Source organism: Trachemys scripta, chromosome 4 (genome assembly GCF_013100865.1).
Source record: "Trachemys scripta elegans isolate TJP31775 chromosome 4, CAS_Tse_1.0, whole genome shotgun sequence".
Taxonomy (NCBI): Eukaryota; Metazoa; Chordata; order Testudines; family Emydidae; genus Trachemys; species Trachemys scripta.
This window is the reverse complement of record NC_048301.1, coordinates 87,127,669-87,142,217: the sequence shown is the minus strand read 5'-3', so window position 1 is coordinate 87,142,217 and position 14,549 is coordinate 87,127,669. Positions and strand designations below refer to the sequence as shown.

At 37.4% G+C, this 14,549-nt stretch overlaps 1 protein-coding gene across 1 annotated transcript in view; it reads right to left on the bottom strand.

The window, feature by feature from the left end:
- Positions 1-14,549, bottom strand: part of ANO3 (anoctamin 3) — a 363,106-nt gene that overhangs the window by 15,950 nt on the left and 332,607 nt on the right. Inside the window, exons 15-21 of the mRNA XM_034768757.1 lie at positions 13,846-13,928; positions 12,298-12,438; positions 11,697-11,861; positions 9,822-9,858; positions 5,125-5,236; positions 3,583-3,640; positions 1,602-1,701 (exon numbers count right to left, since the gene is read on the bottom strand). Of these exons, the coding sequence (XP_034624648.1) occupies positions 1,602-1,701; positions 3,583-3,640; positions 5,125-5,236; positions 9,822-9,858; positions 11,697-11,861; positions 12,298-12,438; positions 13,846-13,928 (696 nt within the window). The remainder of the gene's footprint in view (positions 1-1,601; positions 1,702-3,582; positions 3,641-5,124; positions 5,237-9,821; positions 9,859-11,696; positions 11,862-12,297; positions 12,439-13,845; positions 13,929-14,549) is intronic.

The following is a 14,549-nucleotide window of genomic DNA, read 5'->3' as shown; positions in this document are numbered from 1 at the left end:
ACTACAGCCCACTTCTTCGGATGCATCCGAAGAAGTGGGCTGTAGTCCACGAAAGCTTATGCTCTAATAAATTTGTTAGTCTCTAAGGTGCCACAAGTACTCCTGTTCTTCTTTTTGCGGATACAGACTAACACGGCTGCTACTCTGAAAGCAATAATTAAGTAGAGGGAAGATGAAAGACTCTGGTATGCAGCAGCATTAGAATAATGTAACCATGATGTCTGAACCTCACCTGCTTCCAGAATAAGGAGACAGTATGAACAAATAAAAGTAAGTAATTGTGGTTCAACATTAGCATGATCAAAGAGGTGGCAATGAGTATCAGGAAACACCCCATAAAAGAGAGCCTAGTGCTAAGGACCGGTGTAAGTTCAGCGTTGATCAGCGTGATTCTAGGATACTCTCTTCAGTCAAAACAGTAACTTATATTCATCGTAAAAAATAAAAACAGAAAACCTTCACATTTCTACAACATTGCATCCCGTCTACAAAAACCAAAGGATCACAGCTACCAGTTTCACTTCTCAAAGTGCTGTAGTTTCTGTGAAAAAGGGGTCTGAAGGAAACATTAGACATTTCAAAAATTTTAGTCACATGGACCTATATAAAAACAGTCATAACAAACCTCAAACAATATTCACCCCACACACAAACTGCTTTAGAAAAATCAAGTAGTTCACAATCTACCATAAATATTTTGACATGACACTCTAACCCAAAAGAAAGATTTTTTTGCAGAATTTTTTCCACCTGTTAAAGTGGAAATGCTGGTTCAGCCTTAACTTTGGTGGAGCTACCACACCACCATAATATTGCTGAGCAACATTAGGTCTAGGGGTAGAAAAAAGAATGCAAGTTATGGTTTCTGGTCAAAGGGCCCCTCAGAAACCACCCTTCCCTAAAATAGGGGACTAATTTTAATAATCAATGTGTTCTAGGTGTTCAGGGAGATTATCTTGAGTATGGGTATCCCACAACATGATTGAGGTAGACTCTGTGATGCAAATTAGCAGCCATTTGCTTAAGGGACTCCAGAAATGTAACCTCCCCAAAATAAGCTGCTTATAATTTTCAGAACACACTAAAACCATGTGCATGTGTAAATTGCTTTAAAAATGCTGCAACAGAATCTGGAGTACAGCTTGTGTTGCAAATCTGGGGTCTGAACCAGACCTCTGTATCCTAACATCCCTGATCCTCGGTAAAATATGGATCTAGATCCAAACTCTGCATGTGTCCCTCTCTTTCTATAATGAGCGGTACCAAATCTTCAGATCTGGTACATGTTGAGATCCACATATGGATCCAAACTTTGGTGCTCATGTCCATGTATGAGAAAACCAGGGCTGGGGCTTGTATGAAGTTCAAGAGATTTAAAACAAATCATTTAGTATTAGGTGTTTCATGTATTTGTGAACATACGCTTCCCCATACAACTGTTACAGCTGTATGCTAAGGGACCACTTTTGCTTAGCTAGTTAAGATTCACAATTAAAAGCCATAATCTACCCTCACCTATAGTTGGACTTTTTCTTTTTCTCCTACTCTTGCATAGGGTATGATCATATTTTGATAAAATAATGCTCTCAACGAGTGAACTTACGGATAACCCAGTTCCATGAAGTTGTTCCACATTTGTTTTAAAACCATTATAACTCCCATTTGCAAGCAGAGATCTATCAAACAGCCACTAGGATGACACTGAAGGAAAAAGAAAAAAGTTATGTATTAATTAGGGCTGTTGACTAATTGCAGTTAACTCACATGATAAACTCAATTTTTTTTTCGCAATTAATTAATCGCACTGTTAAACAATAGAATACCAATGGAAATTAATTGAATATTTTGGATGTTTTTCTACATTTTCAAATATATTGATTTCTATTACAAAGTGTACGGTGCTCACTTTAGATGATTATTTTTTATAAATATTTGCACTGTAAAAATGATAAAAGAAATAGTATTTTTCAATTCACCGCATACAAGTACGGTAGTGCAATCTCTTTATCGTGGAAGTGTAACTTACAAATGTAGATTTTTTTTGTTACATAACTGCGATCAAAAACAAAACAATGTAAAATCTTAGAGCCTACAAGTCCACTCAGTCCTACTGCTTGTGCAGCCAATCGCTAAGACAAACAGTACTTGTATTAGTTGCATTGAAAAATACTATTTCTTTTGTTTTTTACAGTGCAAATATTTGTAATAAAAATAAATATAAAGTGAGCACTGTACATTTTGTATTCTGTGCTTAATTTAAATCAATATATTTGAAAATGTAGAAAACATCCAAAAATATTTAAATAAATGGTATTCTATTATTAACAGCACAATTAATCACATTAATTTTTTTATCGCACGATTAATCACAATTATTTTAATTGCTTGACCGCCCTAGTATTAATATATATTTTTAAAACACTTTTATATTTTAAAGCATTCCCCTAGTTTTTACATGTGCAGCTTGGCTGAATGGGAAATATTTAAATTTCTAGGGTGAAATCAACTGGAGTTTTGCCATTGATACAGTGGCTAAAATGAATTTTAATGCTTTTGAAAGGTAACAGAGTGACAGACCTGTAGACTTAAACTACCCACAGTAGTAGTACAGCATGGGCTAAGATATTTCCTATTGCTTCCGCTACTGTATTTCCAATATAGTCAACCCTGCATGATGGGGACAACCTTTTTTTGAACGAGAGTTTGCATAAATCTCCATGCCCATTGAATTTTTCTGCCATAAATTGCTGTAAAGGGCAATGGCTGTGATATGTACACTTGTCTTCTGGATGGCACCACGAACTCATTTCAGATCAGCCAATAAACAGGCAACAGAATGAAGCAATATTTGATTTCTAATGACCTAAGCTGAATTCATACTATTGACTTGGAGCTGCAAGTCTCTAAATCTTAAACCATTTAATTTACCAAAACTGTGTGTTTTGATTAGGCAATGAGATATCAATCATATCTAATAACTGACGCCAACTTTTTCAGACCTGGGTGTCTAAAGGTAGGCTCCTAAATCAATATATAGGAACGTAAATAGAAGAGGCGTAATTTTCAAGAGATGCTGTGTAACCTCAGCCCCCCACTGAAATCGGGGAAGTGGTGCGGTTTAGCATCTTTATATCCCCAGGTTTGAAAACTTTGACTTTAATTTTTAAAGTAGTACTCTCATAAGGGAAACTTAAGAACCTATCAGCAATAATAAGCTGCTCTTCTATTTTGCCTTCCATCCAAGAATCTCAACGGTCCTCAGAAATATTAATGATTTAGACCTCCTAACAAGCCTGTCAGATAGGGTAGCATTACTGCCTCCTACTCACAAGTAGGGGAACTGAAGCACAGAGAGGTGAGCCGCCAGCCCAAAGTTGCATAGCAAAGCTGAGAGCTCAGAAGGGAAGCCACATTTTCTGGTTCCCAATCCTCTGCTATGAAAAAAAAGATATGTCCTTCCTCACTGCACTTTAATGGAAGAATAAATCTTACACATGACTATAGTTTGTCTCTTTTAAACATTCCAGAGTTTCCTTTTTGCACATAGAGATTTTACAAGGAAAAAAAAATGGGATTGTTTACCTCTTCCAGTCTCCATCTATTAAAAAGTTTGTTGTATTTTCCTGGACGGCCTGCAAATCTGTGAAATGAGATTTTTGTTTCTTAATAGAAATTCCAATAACATTTTGTATTACTAGCATTGTTGAATTTCATCCATTGACCAAACCTGTTAACTATAAACAGTTTAAATGATAAGCGGCTAAAGGCTGTGTGCTAAAATATGGGATCTAAAGAGAGCCTTAACTATGGAGGGAAAAGGGTGTAGGAGTTATTTCAGAATCCGAAACGGTACAGACATCCACATTTTGCAAGTAGCCCCAAACTCTAAAATGTGCAGAAACAAACCCCTGCATTCATACACCCTGAACTTTGAGATGTTAGAAATTCAAGCCACCCAATTCTGCAGTGGATCCGGGAAGGCAAACCATTATACCCATGCAGTCAATGAGGATCCACAGGCACAGGGATCAGCTCACGCAGACCCAGCTCCAGGATTGAGGTCTCATATATGCAGTGTGCATTTCAGGTCAATCTCTGTTACAAACAGATATTTGTAATAAATCCTTCTCACAGTTCTAATAGCTCGATATGTAATTCCCTGCTCAGGCAAAACTCCGAATGAGTTAAATGGAAATTTCACCTGAGAAAGAAATGAAGGACTGGAACTTCAGGATCTTACAGGACACTGGATTTAGCAAGTCAGAAAAGGATAAAAGACATAAAATGGACGGCACAAAGAAGTGTCTAACATAATTAGCATGAATTGTAATATCCCCTGTAGCTTGTTTCAATATGTTTAGTATTTTATAGTTAAATATAGTAATTCTATGATATTCTTAGCCAGAGATTTTCTATTTTTTCCATCTTTAACTGAACCATCATCATAAAACTTGGCAGTTCCAATCAAAGAACTCAAATGTTTTATAGACATAAATTAATTAGTATTTCCAACAATCTTGTAAGGTTGGCAAATATTATCAAACCTATTTTAAAAATGGTGAAAACGAAGCAAGGTCAAGAGGCTTTCCCAAGCTTACACAGTGAATAAGCAACAAGTACAGAAATAGAATCCAGGAATCCTGGCTCCCAATCCTGTCTGCGAACCACTACACAGCACTTGCTACTTAGAGGATTTGTTTTCCAGGAAACATTACCAGTAGAGGAGAGATGAGCAAAAAGGGACAGAGCTAGGTCCAGCTTTTGAAATTTATCAGCATGATAGACACAAATCTGTATTTAGGTATCTAAATAACTGGCCTGATTTTCAGAAGTGTTGAGCATCCCCAATCCCTATTGATGTCAATGAGAACAGCAGGTGCTCAGCACCTCTGGGAAAAAAATATGATTTTAAGATCTTAAACTTATACCCATGTTTGAAAGTTTTGGCTTTAGTTTATACTCAGCTCCACAAACTTTGCTGATTCTGACATCTATCTATCATGTTAAAACATTGTCTTTACTGCAATTTAATGCATTACCATAATGAAATATCTAGCACTAAGAGTTCGGTATGTATTTCCCTCCTATTCTTACGTAATAAAATCGTGACCAAAAATGACTTACCTGCCAAGGAAAAAAGCAATATAAAAGATTGAGCTGTTTAAGTTGACAAACTGGAAGAGGAACATTTTCAAGGCAAAACTGTTTTCCCATTCAGATTCTGTTCTAGGATGCTCTAAAAGGAGTGACATAGTACACATTACACATTTACAAATGAAATGAAGTTGCAAGTGTGTTACAGAGTTCCAGGGTCAACATGCCTTCTATAGAAGAAATGATAGGGTTAAAATTAATTTAACCCTTTGAGTAAAAGGTTATTTTCCCCCTCAGTAAAGTGTGCAGTGAGAGGGCCACAAATCTCCTACCCCAGCTATGACCAGTGTGGTTCTATGCACAAAACAAAAATGGTGTCCCTGAGCTGTGCAACACCACAGAAGTTCCAGTGAGAGTTTCATTCTCCATTTTGATGGCTCTCTTTTTGAATTCAGTTTGAATCTTAACTTTAAATTTAAACCAGTTTTTTTAATCCTTTGAGACATGTTGAGATGCCTTGATTCTTCTCTTAGTACATTTCCCAGACCCGAGGAAGAGCTCTGTGTAGCTCAGAAATTTGTCTCCCTCGCCAACAGAAATTGGTCCAATAAAAGATATTAGCTTACCCACCGTAACTCTTTGATTCTTCTCAGCAGTTGTGCATGATAGTGCTTAGCATCAGCAACTCAATACACAATGGCATGGTAGACAAGCAGTGAAGTGATCAGAACTGGCAGCAACCTCTCCCTATCTACTTCTCAAACATTTTCATGCCTTATTCCATGCTACTCCTTATGTGTGGGAACATATTCCCTCAATGTATCCACAGGGACACTACTCTCTCATCAAGACTCAACTCTGTCATGATGCCTCTAAGGTGTCAGGCATTTGACAACAGCATGGGGGCAGATGGAATGAATTGGTTCTTTATATTTTTTAACTACAAATATAAATCTGCATAGAAACACCTCAAAGATTTTATTTAATTCCTCACTCCCACTCTTTGCAAGTAGATTTTAGGATTTTTAGGGCAGGAATTCTATCTTAATTAGAACTGTTTGTTAATTATTGAAATTTGCAATTTTTCATGAAAATTTCAAAATGCTTTTAAAAAACTAATTATGCTATACAGTATGTGGATAAGTGATTTAGAATCACCAAGAAATCAGTAAATACACTTGGGAGTGTTTAAAATAAATGTATTCACGTTGTTGCAGTGAAAAAAACAACTGCATTTTTTCCTCTGAGTTCTTAATAGAAACCCTTTCAGATTCTAGGTGTGGGCTGTTTAACTAGTACAAGCAGAATTAATTAACCGAGATAGGGTGGGTGCACTTTTCAAACACTGGATGAGATATTCAATCCTCTAAAGTTTATATGGTTGCTTAGGGACAAAATAAACAAACACATTATAAGGATGTGGTTTTCCTTTCGTTGGAATATCCCAGCCTGTTGACACCAGTTATTGTTTTTTTCTTCCTTTCCTTTTATTTATTGTAATGAGGGCTTGGCTACACTTGCAGATGTAGAGCGCTGGGAGTTAAACCAGCCCTTGGAGACAGCAACAGGGAAAATGCTGCCGTGTGTTTACACTATCAGCTTCAAGTGCAGTGGCGCGGCTACATTAGCAGCTCTTGCAACACCAGAGAGAGCAGTGCATTGTGGTAGCTATCCCAGTGTGCAAGTGCTGCAGTGTGCTTTTCAAATGGGGGGGAGGTGTGGAGTGTGACAGGGAGTGTGTTGTGTGTATGTGGGGGGAGAGACAGTGTGTTTTGGGGGGGGCAGAGAATGTGTCAGCATGCTGTCTTGTAAATTCAGACAGCAGCAGGGGGAAACCCTGAAATCAGCCCCCAGCCCCCTCCCCCGCCTCTCTCTCACACAGGCAGGTCTTGGCAGCAGCAGTATTCCACAGTAATGGTTTGCTTTGTCCTGGAGCAGATAAGCACGCCGGCTGTCAGAAACGGAGCTTTGAAAGGGGATAGCCGCATGCCTGCAGCCAAGTTCAAAACAATGACCAGAGTGGCCACTTGACTTCAGGGGATTATGGGACATTTCTGGAAGCCAATCACAGCACAATAATGCAACACGGCATCCACACTGACACCCCGGCGCTCCAACCAGGGCGCAGCAAGCTCTGTGCTTCTCATGGAGGTGGATTACCAGGAACGCTCCAGCTGTAGAGTCCAGGTGCTCTAAGTGCCTTTCCAGTGTGGACATCTCAGGAGTTAGAGCGCATGAAATCAGTCCTGGGTGCCCTAACTTGCAAGTGTAGCCAAGCCCTGCGTTCAGGAAGTATCTAGGAACACTAGGGCAATAAAAAGTCATTCTACCGTAGGTGAAAAGTAGCCAACTGTGTTCTGGTCCAACTCAGAAAATGTTGCCGTGAATTTAAATGTGCTTTTAAAAATTTTAGTTAATTTTAGTTTTATTTTAGTTCTGTTTTAACTGGAGTTAGGAAAGTGTTCACTCATTCATATCTGCTTGTCTATAGGCAGACCTTGCAGTTTACCTGCATCTGAACACCAGAATTTGTCTTGAGAAAGGACGTTAGTTCTAAAAACTGGTGCTGGATTGCTTAGGCGGGGTTAATGGTATCTGTCATTCAGTTGTGTGGCATATTTGTTAGAAGGGCTGTCATTGGGTAATCCTGATTCCTATCACCATTGGCCTTATGCAAGACCGCAGATTGACTGGTGTTTAATTTAGGCCCATTTAGATTTTACAGTTAGGGCAGGGCCATTTGGACTTTGGAGAATTATTTGTGTGTGCGTGCGCATGCAGAGACCAGTAATGGAATGAGGCTAGCCACAAATGACCTAGGAATTACTTTGTGAAGTTCTGGTCAGTTAAGTTGCAATAGTTATATATATATATTAAATAAATAAATAAATGGTCTGTCCTCACTAGTTCTTGCCTTCAGCATTCTTGTGACTGACCTGTACACTTTCCTCAGTAATAAGCACTTTTCCAAAGTCTGTTATGTATGGAAACAAAACTTACATCATCATGACCTACTTCTGCAGGACCAGAAGCCATATTATGAAAGGAATAACTGATGCTCTATTACACCAGATGTCAAAAGGACTTTTCATGAATAATAGAAAAAACAGCTCTAGCGAATCAAAGCTTTGTTCTCTCTCATTCCCCTGTGGTATTCAACAAAGTGCTTTGATAGAAACAGTTAGATCAGTACGGGTAAAATCTGAGTTTAACTGGGCACAAGATTATATAAACTAATTTGGATGAGTCCAATGACTATCAAACTTTTGTGGTTGCTTCCAAACCCCGGTCACTTATCAATTAGTAATTAAAGTAGTTTCATGTAAAGCACTACTAGTAAATGTAGGGCATCAAGCGCCTGAGTTAAAACTTTTTTGTAGTCTCCTCTGTGTGGAGAATTACCATGTCTTTAGTATTGCAGATGTACAAATCCTGCAGCCTCCTGTTAAATTGAAAGACTGAGTGTTTTTTGTGACTTACAGCATAATCAACTATATCATTAAATTGGATAGAACACATCAGATGAAATGTTAAGGATAAAATATTCACACAGCACCAGATTGGAAATTTAAAAAGTAGCCTCCCCGATCACAACTTTTTTGACTGAATTGTGATTAGAAGTTTTATTATTAGTTTCTTTTTAAAGAGTCAAAATTACAATTCGTCAAAAATTTGATGGAAAGATTTTCCAGTGGAAAATCCCATTTTGCCGAAACCAAACAACTTTAAGTGGGAATGTCTCAATTTTAACATTTAGTTTTAAATTTTTTATATAGCAGTTTGATAAGGTCTAAACATTCCTATTACACATTTTGCTTTTAACTTTATTTTATATTATATTTTATATTATATTTAAAAAAAAAACACTAAGAACATTTAAAAAACATTTCAATTAACCCTAAATTATTATTTTTTTTTAAATTCATGGGAAATTTTTTGTTGTATCCCAATTTGGAATGAAAACAAATGTCAAAATCAGGAAATTGTTCATGAAATGTAAATCCCAGGTCTCACATAGCACTAGTCAGAATATTTGTCTGGAAAAGGGAGAGGACTTTTTTTCCCCACTAACTGAGACCAATGGACATGGCATGATCCTAACCTGATAACCTCTTTCTATCAGTGGGACAGATTACAAAAAAACCCTATTCTTTTTAGGCTTCCAACTTAGCCTGATAGCATTTGAAAATGAAAAAGAATTAATCCTGGGGCACAAAATGTTAACAATTCTGATACAGCTGGATGAAATCAAAAGTTATCTGTATTTAGGTGAAGGAACAATTTAGGCTTTGATTGTACAATCTGATCCACACAGGGGTGACATCTGAGCCCAGGAAGAGCTCCACTGAATTCAATGGGATTTCATATGGACATTAGCTGTCCCCCTGTATTAAGCAGACTGCAGGATGAGGGCTTCTAGAAATGGCCTACAGTTGCATAGTTCATCTGTGATCCAAACTTCTCTAAGGTCTGATGTGGGTTGGGGGTGAGAGAAGAGGCATCTCCTGATCTAGGGATTTGGTCATCTCTAGTGGCCATTGACCAACAATTTTCTTCCCCCCGCCTTTTTTTTTTTTTTTTCTCTGCAGTTGGTAGGCAGTAAATAGTTTGGGAAAGGACACCACATTACTATGCATGTTAAAAATGTTTTTGATGATTTGATATTGAAATACAAAAGTTACACAGTATAACTGATGAGGAGTATGCCAGCATTAAAATCCACCTACCTAAATCTGTTAGGAGATAGGCAACTTTTTCATATACCTGAAATAGAAATAAGAAAGCATAAATTATAGCAAAGATTTTATATTGTTAAAGTATCAGGATATCTATTAAATAATGACTAAAAGTAAGCATTTGAAGGAAACAAGTATTTAACTGTCCTACAACATCAAGATAATTGGGATGAGGGCAAGAAGCTGCAGGAATCTTAATTATTTGCAATGAAAAAATTATTCATTTATTTTAGTCCCTCTTTTCCCTCTAGTCCCTCTTGGCTAATTATCCACAAACACAATTAGATTTTTATGTTCACAGCTTGAATTGATCTATTTAATGATTTATAGAAATATATTTCAATCCACATAATGCTCAAACTATTTGCAATTTATCATTTGCTATCTACTCTGTGTGACTGGTCACTTAAGTTGTAGATGGGATTGATCTATTTTCTGATTGGATGTGTCCATATCTACAAAGATTTTGAGATGGCTGATGCATCTCATATTCGCAAAAATAGTACTGTATAAACAGATATCTGCATGAGCATTCATGGGTTTTTCCCTTACTGTTAGGAATAACTGGATGTGACTGGGCTGAAAGTAGAGAGAAACCACAGATTTGTTACACTAGGATTTCCTTTTGTATTCATTTGTACATGGAGTCATTTAATTAGCATTTGCCTTACTTGTCTATTTAATAGTACAGTCATGATCCCCACCCATTCTTCTAAATGAAACTTCAGCCCTAACACAGAACTGACTTTGTAAAAGCACAAATGCTTTCCAGGAGTGTCTCCATGTTTTCAATAGCTTTGTTTTGCTTGTGCACTTGGTATGTACTGTTCATGACCCGGAAATAGGATGATTAATAATTTCAAAAAGTTTGGAGAGACTGTTTTGAAGAATGCTACCTACTTAGTAGATAACAGAAGAAGTTACAATGCTACATAATTCCTAATCTTTACCTATTTACACTTCTAATTTCATTGTAGAGAAATGATGAATGCCATCAGTAGTGACCGAGGACATTTTATACCAATACAAAATCTGCTAATACAGTAGACATTTAAACCTATAAACATGTATTTTAGTAGAGAAAAGCTAAACTAAAACCATATTCTGCAATGCCTCTAAGATTTTAAAATGTTGATAACACAGCTGAGTTGAAAAGTAGAAATGGGAGAATCTAGTTTCATTATTAGGAACCTTTTTAAATTTGGGAGAGGTTCTAGAATTCTCAGTTAGGAAGAACACCACTTGATTCCATAGACTGAATAGATTTATTTCTTCTGTTTTTGTAAAATCACTGAAAATAATTGAAGTATTTTGTGAAACATCTGGAGGTTTCTGGAACACTTTACATTTATTGTGAAGTCCTAAATTTGTAGATGCTCTTCCTCTCTCACATTTCCCCTATTGGAGATGGCATTGATGTCACAATTCCAAATTGGATAGCAGTGGATTTTGCTACTGTAAAAATGGTGTTCTGTGTCACCACTGAGACTTAGTGGTGTAGTCAAATATTTGTAGTGAGGAATTGCACAGGCAGCTCAAAAACCATTGAAACAACAGCGTGCTATTTAACAAAAGCAATTGCAACACCATCTCTGGATGTTATTGTAATACAAATAAACAATGTGCAGACATTTTTCTATATAAATTAATAAAATACATGTTTAGGAAGGCAAGAATGTGTTACACAATCAGCTATTTGTAACAAAACTGTTACAGACCTGAAACGTGCGGAGAGTTTATAAACTGTTTTTGTTTCACTCTATTACCAAAGTTACTTGAGTTACAATTATGCAGTAACTAGTTTTTAAAAAATGCAATGTATCACTTAAAATCCTTATCCCTCTTTTAAAAAGTTTTAAAACTTACTACATTAAGTGACATGATGATCATGAAATTGATACAGACTCCAGTGCCAGATGTTGCAAACTGCCAGTACTTTTTGATAAAATACCACTGGAAGGATGCAAATTGTTCCATAGCTACCAGGCGATAGACCACAACTGCAAACACTGCAGTGAGTACCAAAGAAATCTGCAGTAAAATAAATGCATGTGTAATTAGAAGAATAAAATACCTATTAAAATAAACAGCTGAAATAAAGATCAATAGATTATTGAGTGCTTTTTAAAAAGGAGAGACCCCAATTTGTTTCACGGACCAGTCTTAGATTAAAGACGAAATACTAGACTGCTGAAACAAAATTCTCTATTACTATATAACGACAAATACAAATTTGCAAATATATTTTTGCAAATTTCTAAAGGTGCAAACTCCACCAACACACTCAAGAACCCCAAACCACCACCAACCCATCGAACATTAACAAGCGTTGTGCCGGTTCTGATCTCACTTACACATGTTACACCACTGTAACTCCATTAACTTTAGTGGAAGGACTCCTGATTTACATTGATGTGATATCAAAATAAGGCCTAGAGTGGCCTTCCAATATCATTAGAGACTTTACCATGAAGAATATTCCTGAGACAGACACCATCAGTCGACTAAGTTTATCAGGGAAGGGTTGAAAAGGTTCAGGTTTTCCTGTGATGGGATTTACTCGTTCCACTTGGGAGTATTTTGCTTCAAACTGGGGGCGCAGCTCTTCCTGCAATGACATAGATTTGCTTCAATTTAAGTAGCAACACATCAGGCGTTCAGTATAAACATTCTATAATGATAATGACTGGCAGTTGCATAGCTCCCTTTGTCCCAAAGCGCTTCACATATTTTTAAAGTAAATATCCAAATAACTGCCCTTGAAAGAGACTGAATTGGAGAGCCTCCAAGACATGTCATTACATGCACACGGAGATCAGGAGCAGCACAAAGCATGGAGGTAAAAGGTTTTCCCTCACTCACCAGCCAAGGTGCTAGAAGAATCACCTCTAGGGGTGAAAGGGAGTTCGGTTGCCATGTTGATTCGATCACTGGTTTCTCTGCTGAGATTGCTAAGAAAACTGTTGTGGTGGTGATTTTTGTGATGTGGAAAATGTTCATTAGGAACTAGACTAACATCATCAACTCATCTCCAAGAGGTTCCAGAAGAGCCATGAAGGGATAATGACTTTGGGCCTCAATAAATTTGGACCAAATTTCAATCATTATCCTAGAGGTGAGCAGGCTTAAATTCCATTACAGCACTGTTCACTTGTGACTTACAGAGCAAATTTCATGAGATGTGCAAAGGGATAGAACTATTTGCTTGTGCCCGTGGCAGACTGAAATAGGTGAGCTGGCCCTTTAAGAGTGGTTCAAGGTTTAGGCTCCGGCCCTTTTCCAGAATGGCTTCATTCTGGGCTGAATCAGGAACTTGTGGTGCAAAGGGATCATGGGAGTTGAAGGCTGATTAGCAATGTATGCAGGGAAAGGGATCAGGTCCCCTGCTGTGTTTGGGTTTCTAGCTCCAAATAGCATACTCTTCCCTAGCCACTGAGGTGGGCTCTTTGTCTGTGGGGACCCAATAGCAAGTTGTATTCTCTTTAGGCAGAATGCCACACAATACTTCTTGATTCTTCCCTGGTCTCCACTTTGTGGTGAGAAGGGAGCTCTTTTTATCCATGACCTTGTTCCCAGAATACTTTGCTGCACATTCAACAGTCCCTCAGGACTACAAGTCCCAGAATCCCTTAGCTTTAAGCTACACTGGGATAGGGCCACAACTGGCACCTAAATTCCTCTTAAAGGGCCTGCTTACTCCGGACAGATATTCCTGGCTGCCCCCATCACACTTTGCTAAATATGGGCACTTAGATATATATTTTTTTATTCACATACCGTGCTTAAACAAAAGGAGTATCGTTGCCCTTCCGACAGAAAGAAAGAACGAACTTTGCCAAGAGGAGAGTAGTATTTTAATTTGGATGCACCTCTACTTGCAAGATACATTATTGATCTATTGCACCAGTGTTATATAGAAAATTCAATTATCCTAGCAAAGCATGAGGCATTATTACTTACACTGTCATTGTGTTGATAATAAGATCATCATTAGATTACTTATTTGCGATCTTACCTCTTCATCCTCCCAGTCTATGAGATCCCAGTCATAGGTGAGTACAGCTCTCCGTCTTTTCCAAAACTCTAGAAACACTGTAGCTGTGGAAACCATTAGTTATACTTTTTATATTTTTCACAATTAAAACATGGGTTTAAAAACAGAGGCATGATAATTTTAAATATATTACTTGATCCCTAATAATATTTATGCAGAAAATATTCTTTTATTTTTGCCATATATATTTATATATTTAATCTTTTATATATGGCAAAATAAAAGAATATTTCTGCATAAATATTATTAGGGATCAAGTAATATATTTATATATATATATAAAAAGTGACCCCATCTAAGTTACTGAAGGGGAGAGTGTGCACAAGAACCATTACCCCATTCATACCATTAAAGGGCTTGTCAGTATTGCAATTCCATGCTACAGAGAACGTAAGGAGTGATTTCTCCATGTGCCCAAGGGGAATGGGACCAGTGCACAAGTCAAGTAGGCTGAACTCCATAAAACAAGCACCCATGCGCAACCTTGGGTGGCTTCCCCAGAATTCCCTTTGGAGCAGTATCACTCTGCATTGTTTCAACATGTGGCTAAGCCTAAAAAGCACAAAAAAGGCCTGGGTTTATTTTTCAAAACTAATATTGTTAGGCACCTAAATCCATTTTAACCACCAAAGAAAGTGGCCTAATTTTCAGAGGTACAGTACTGA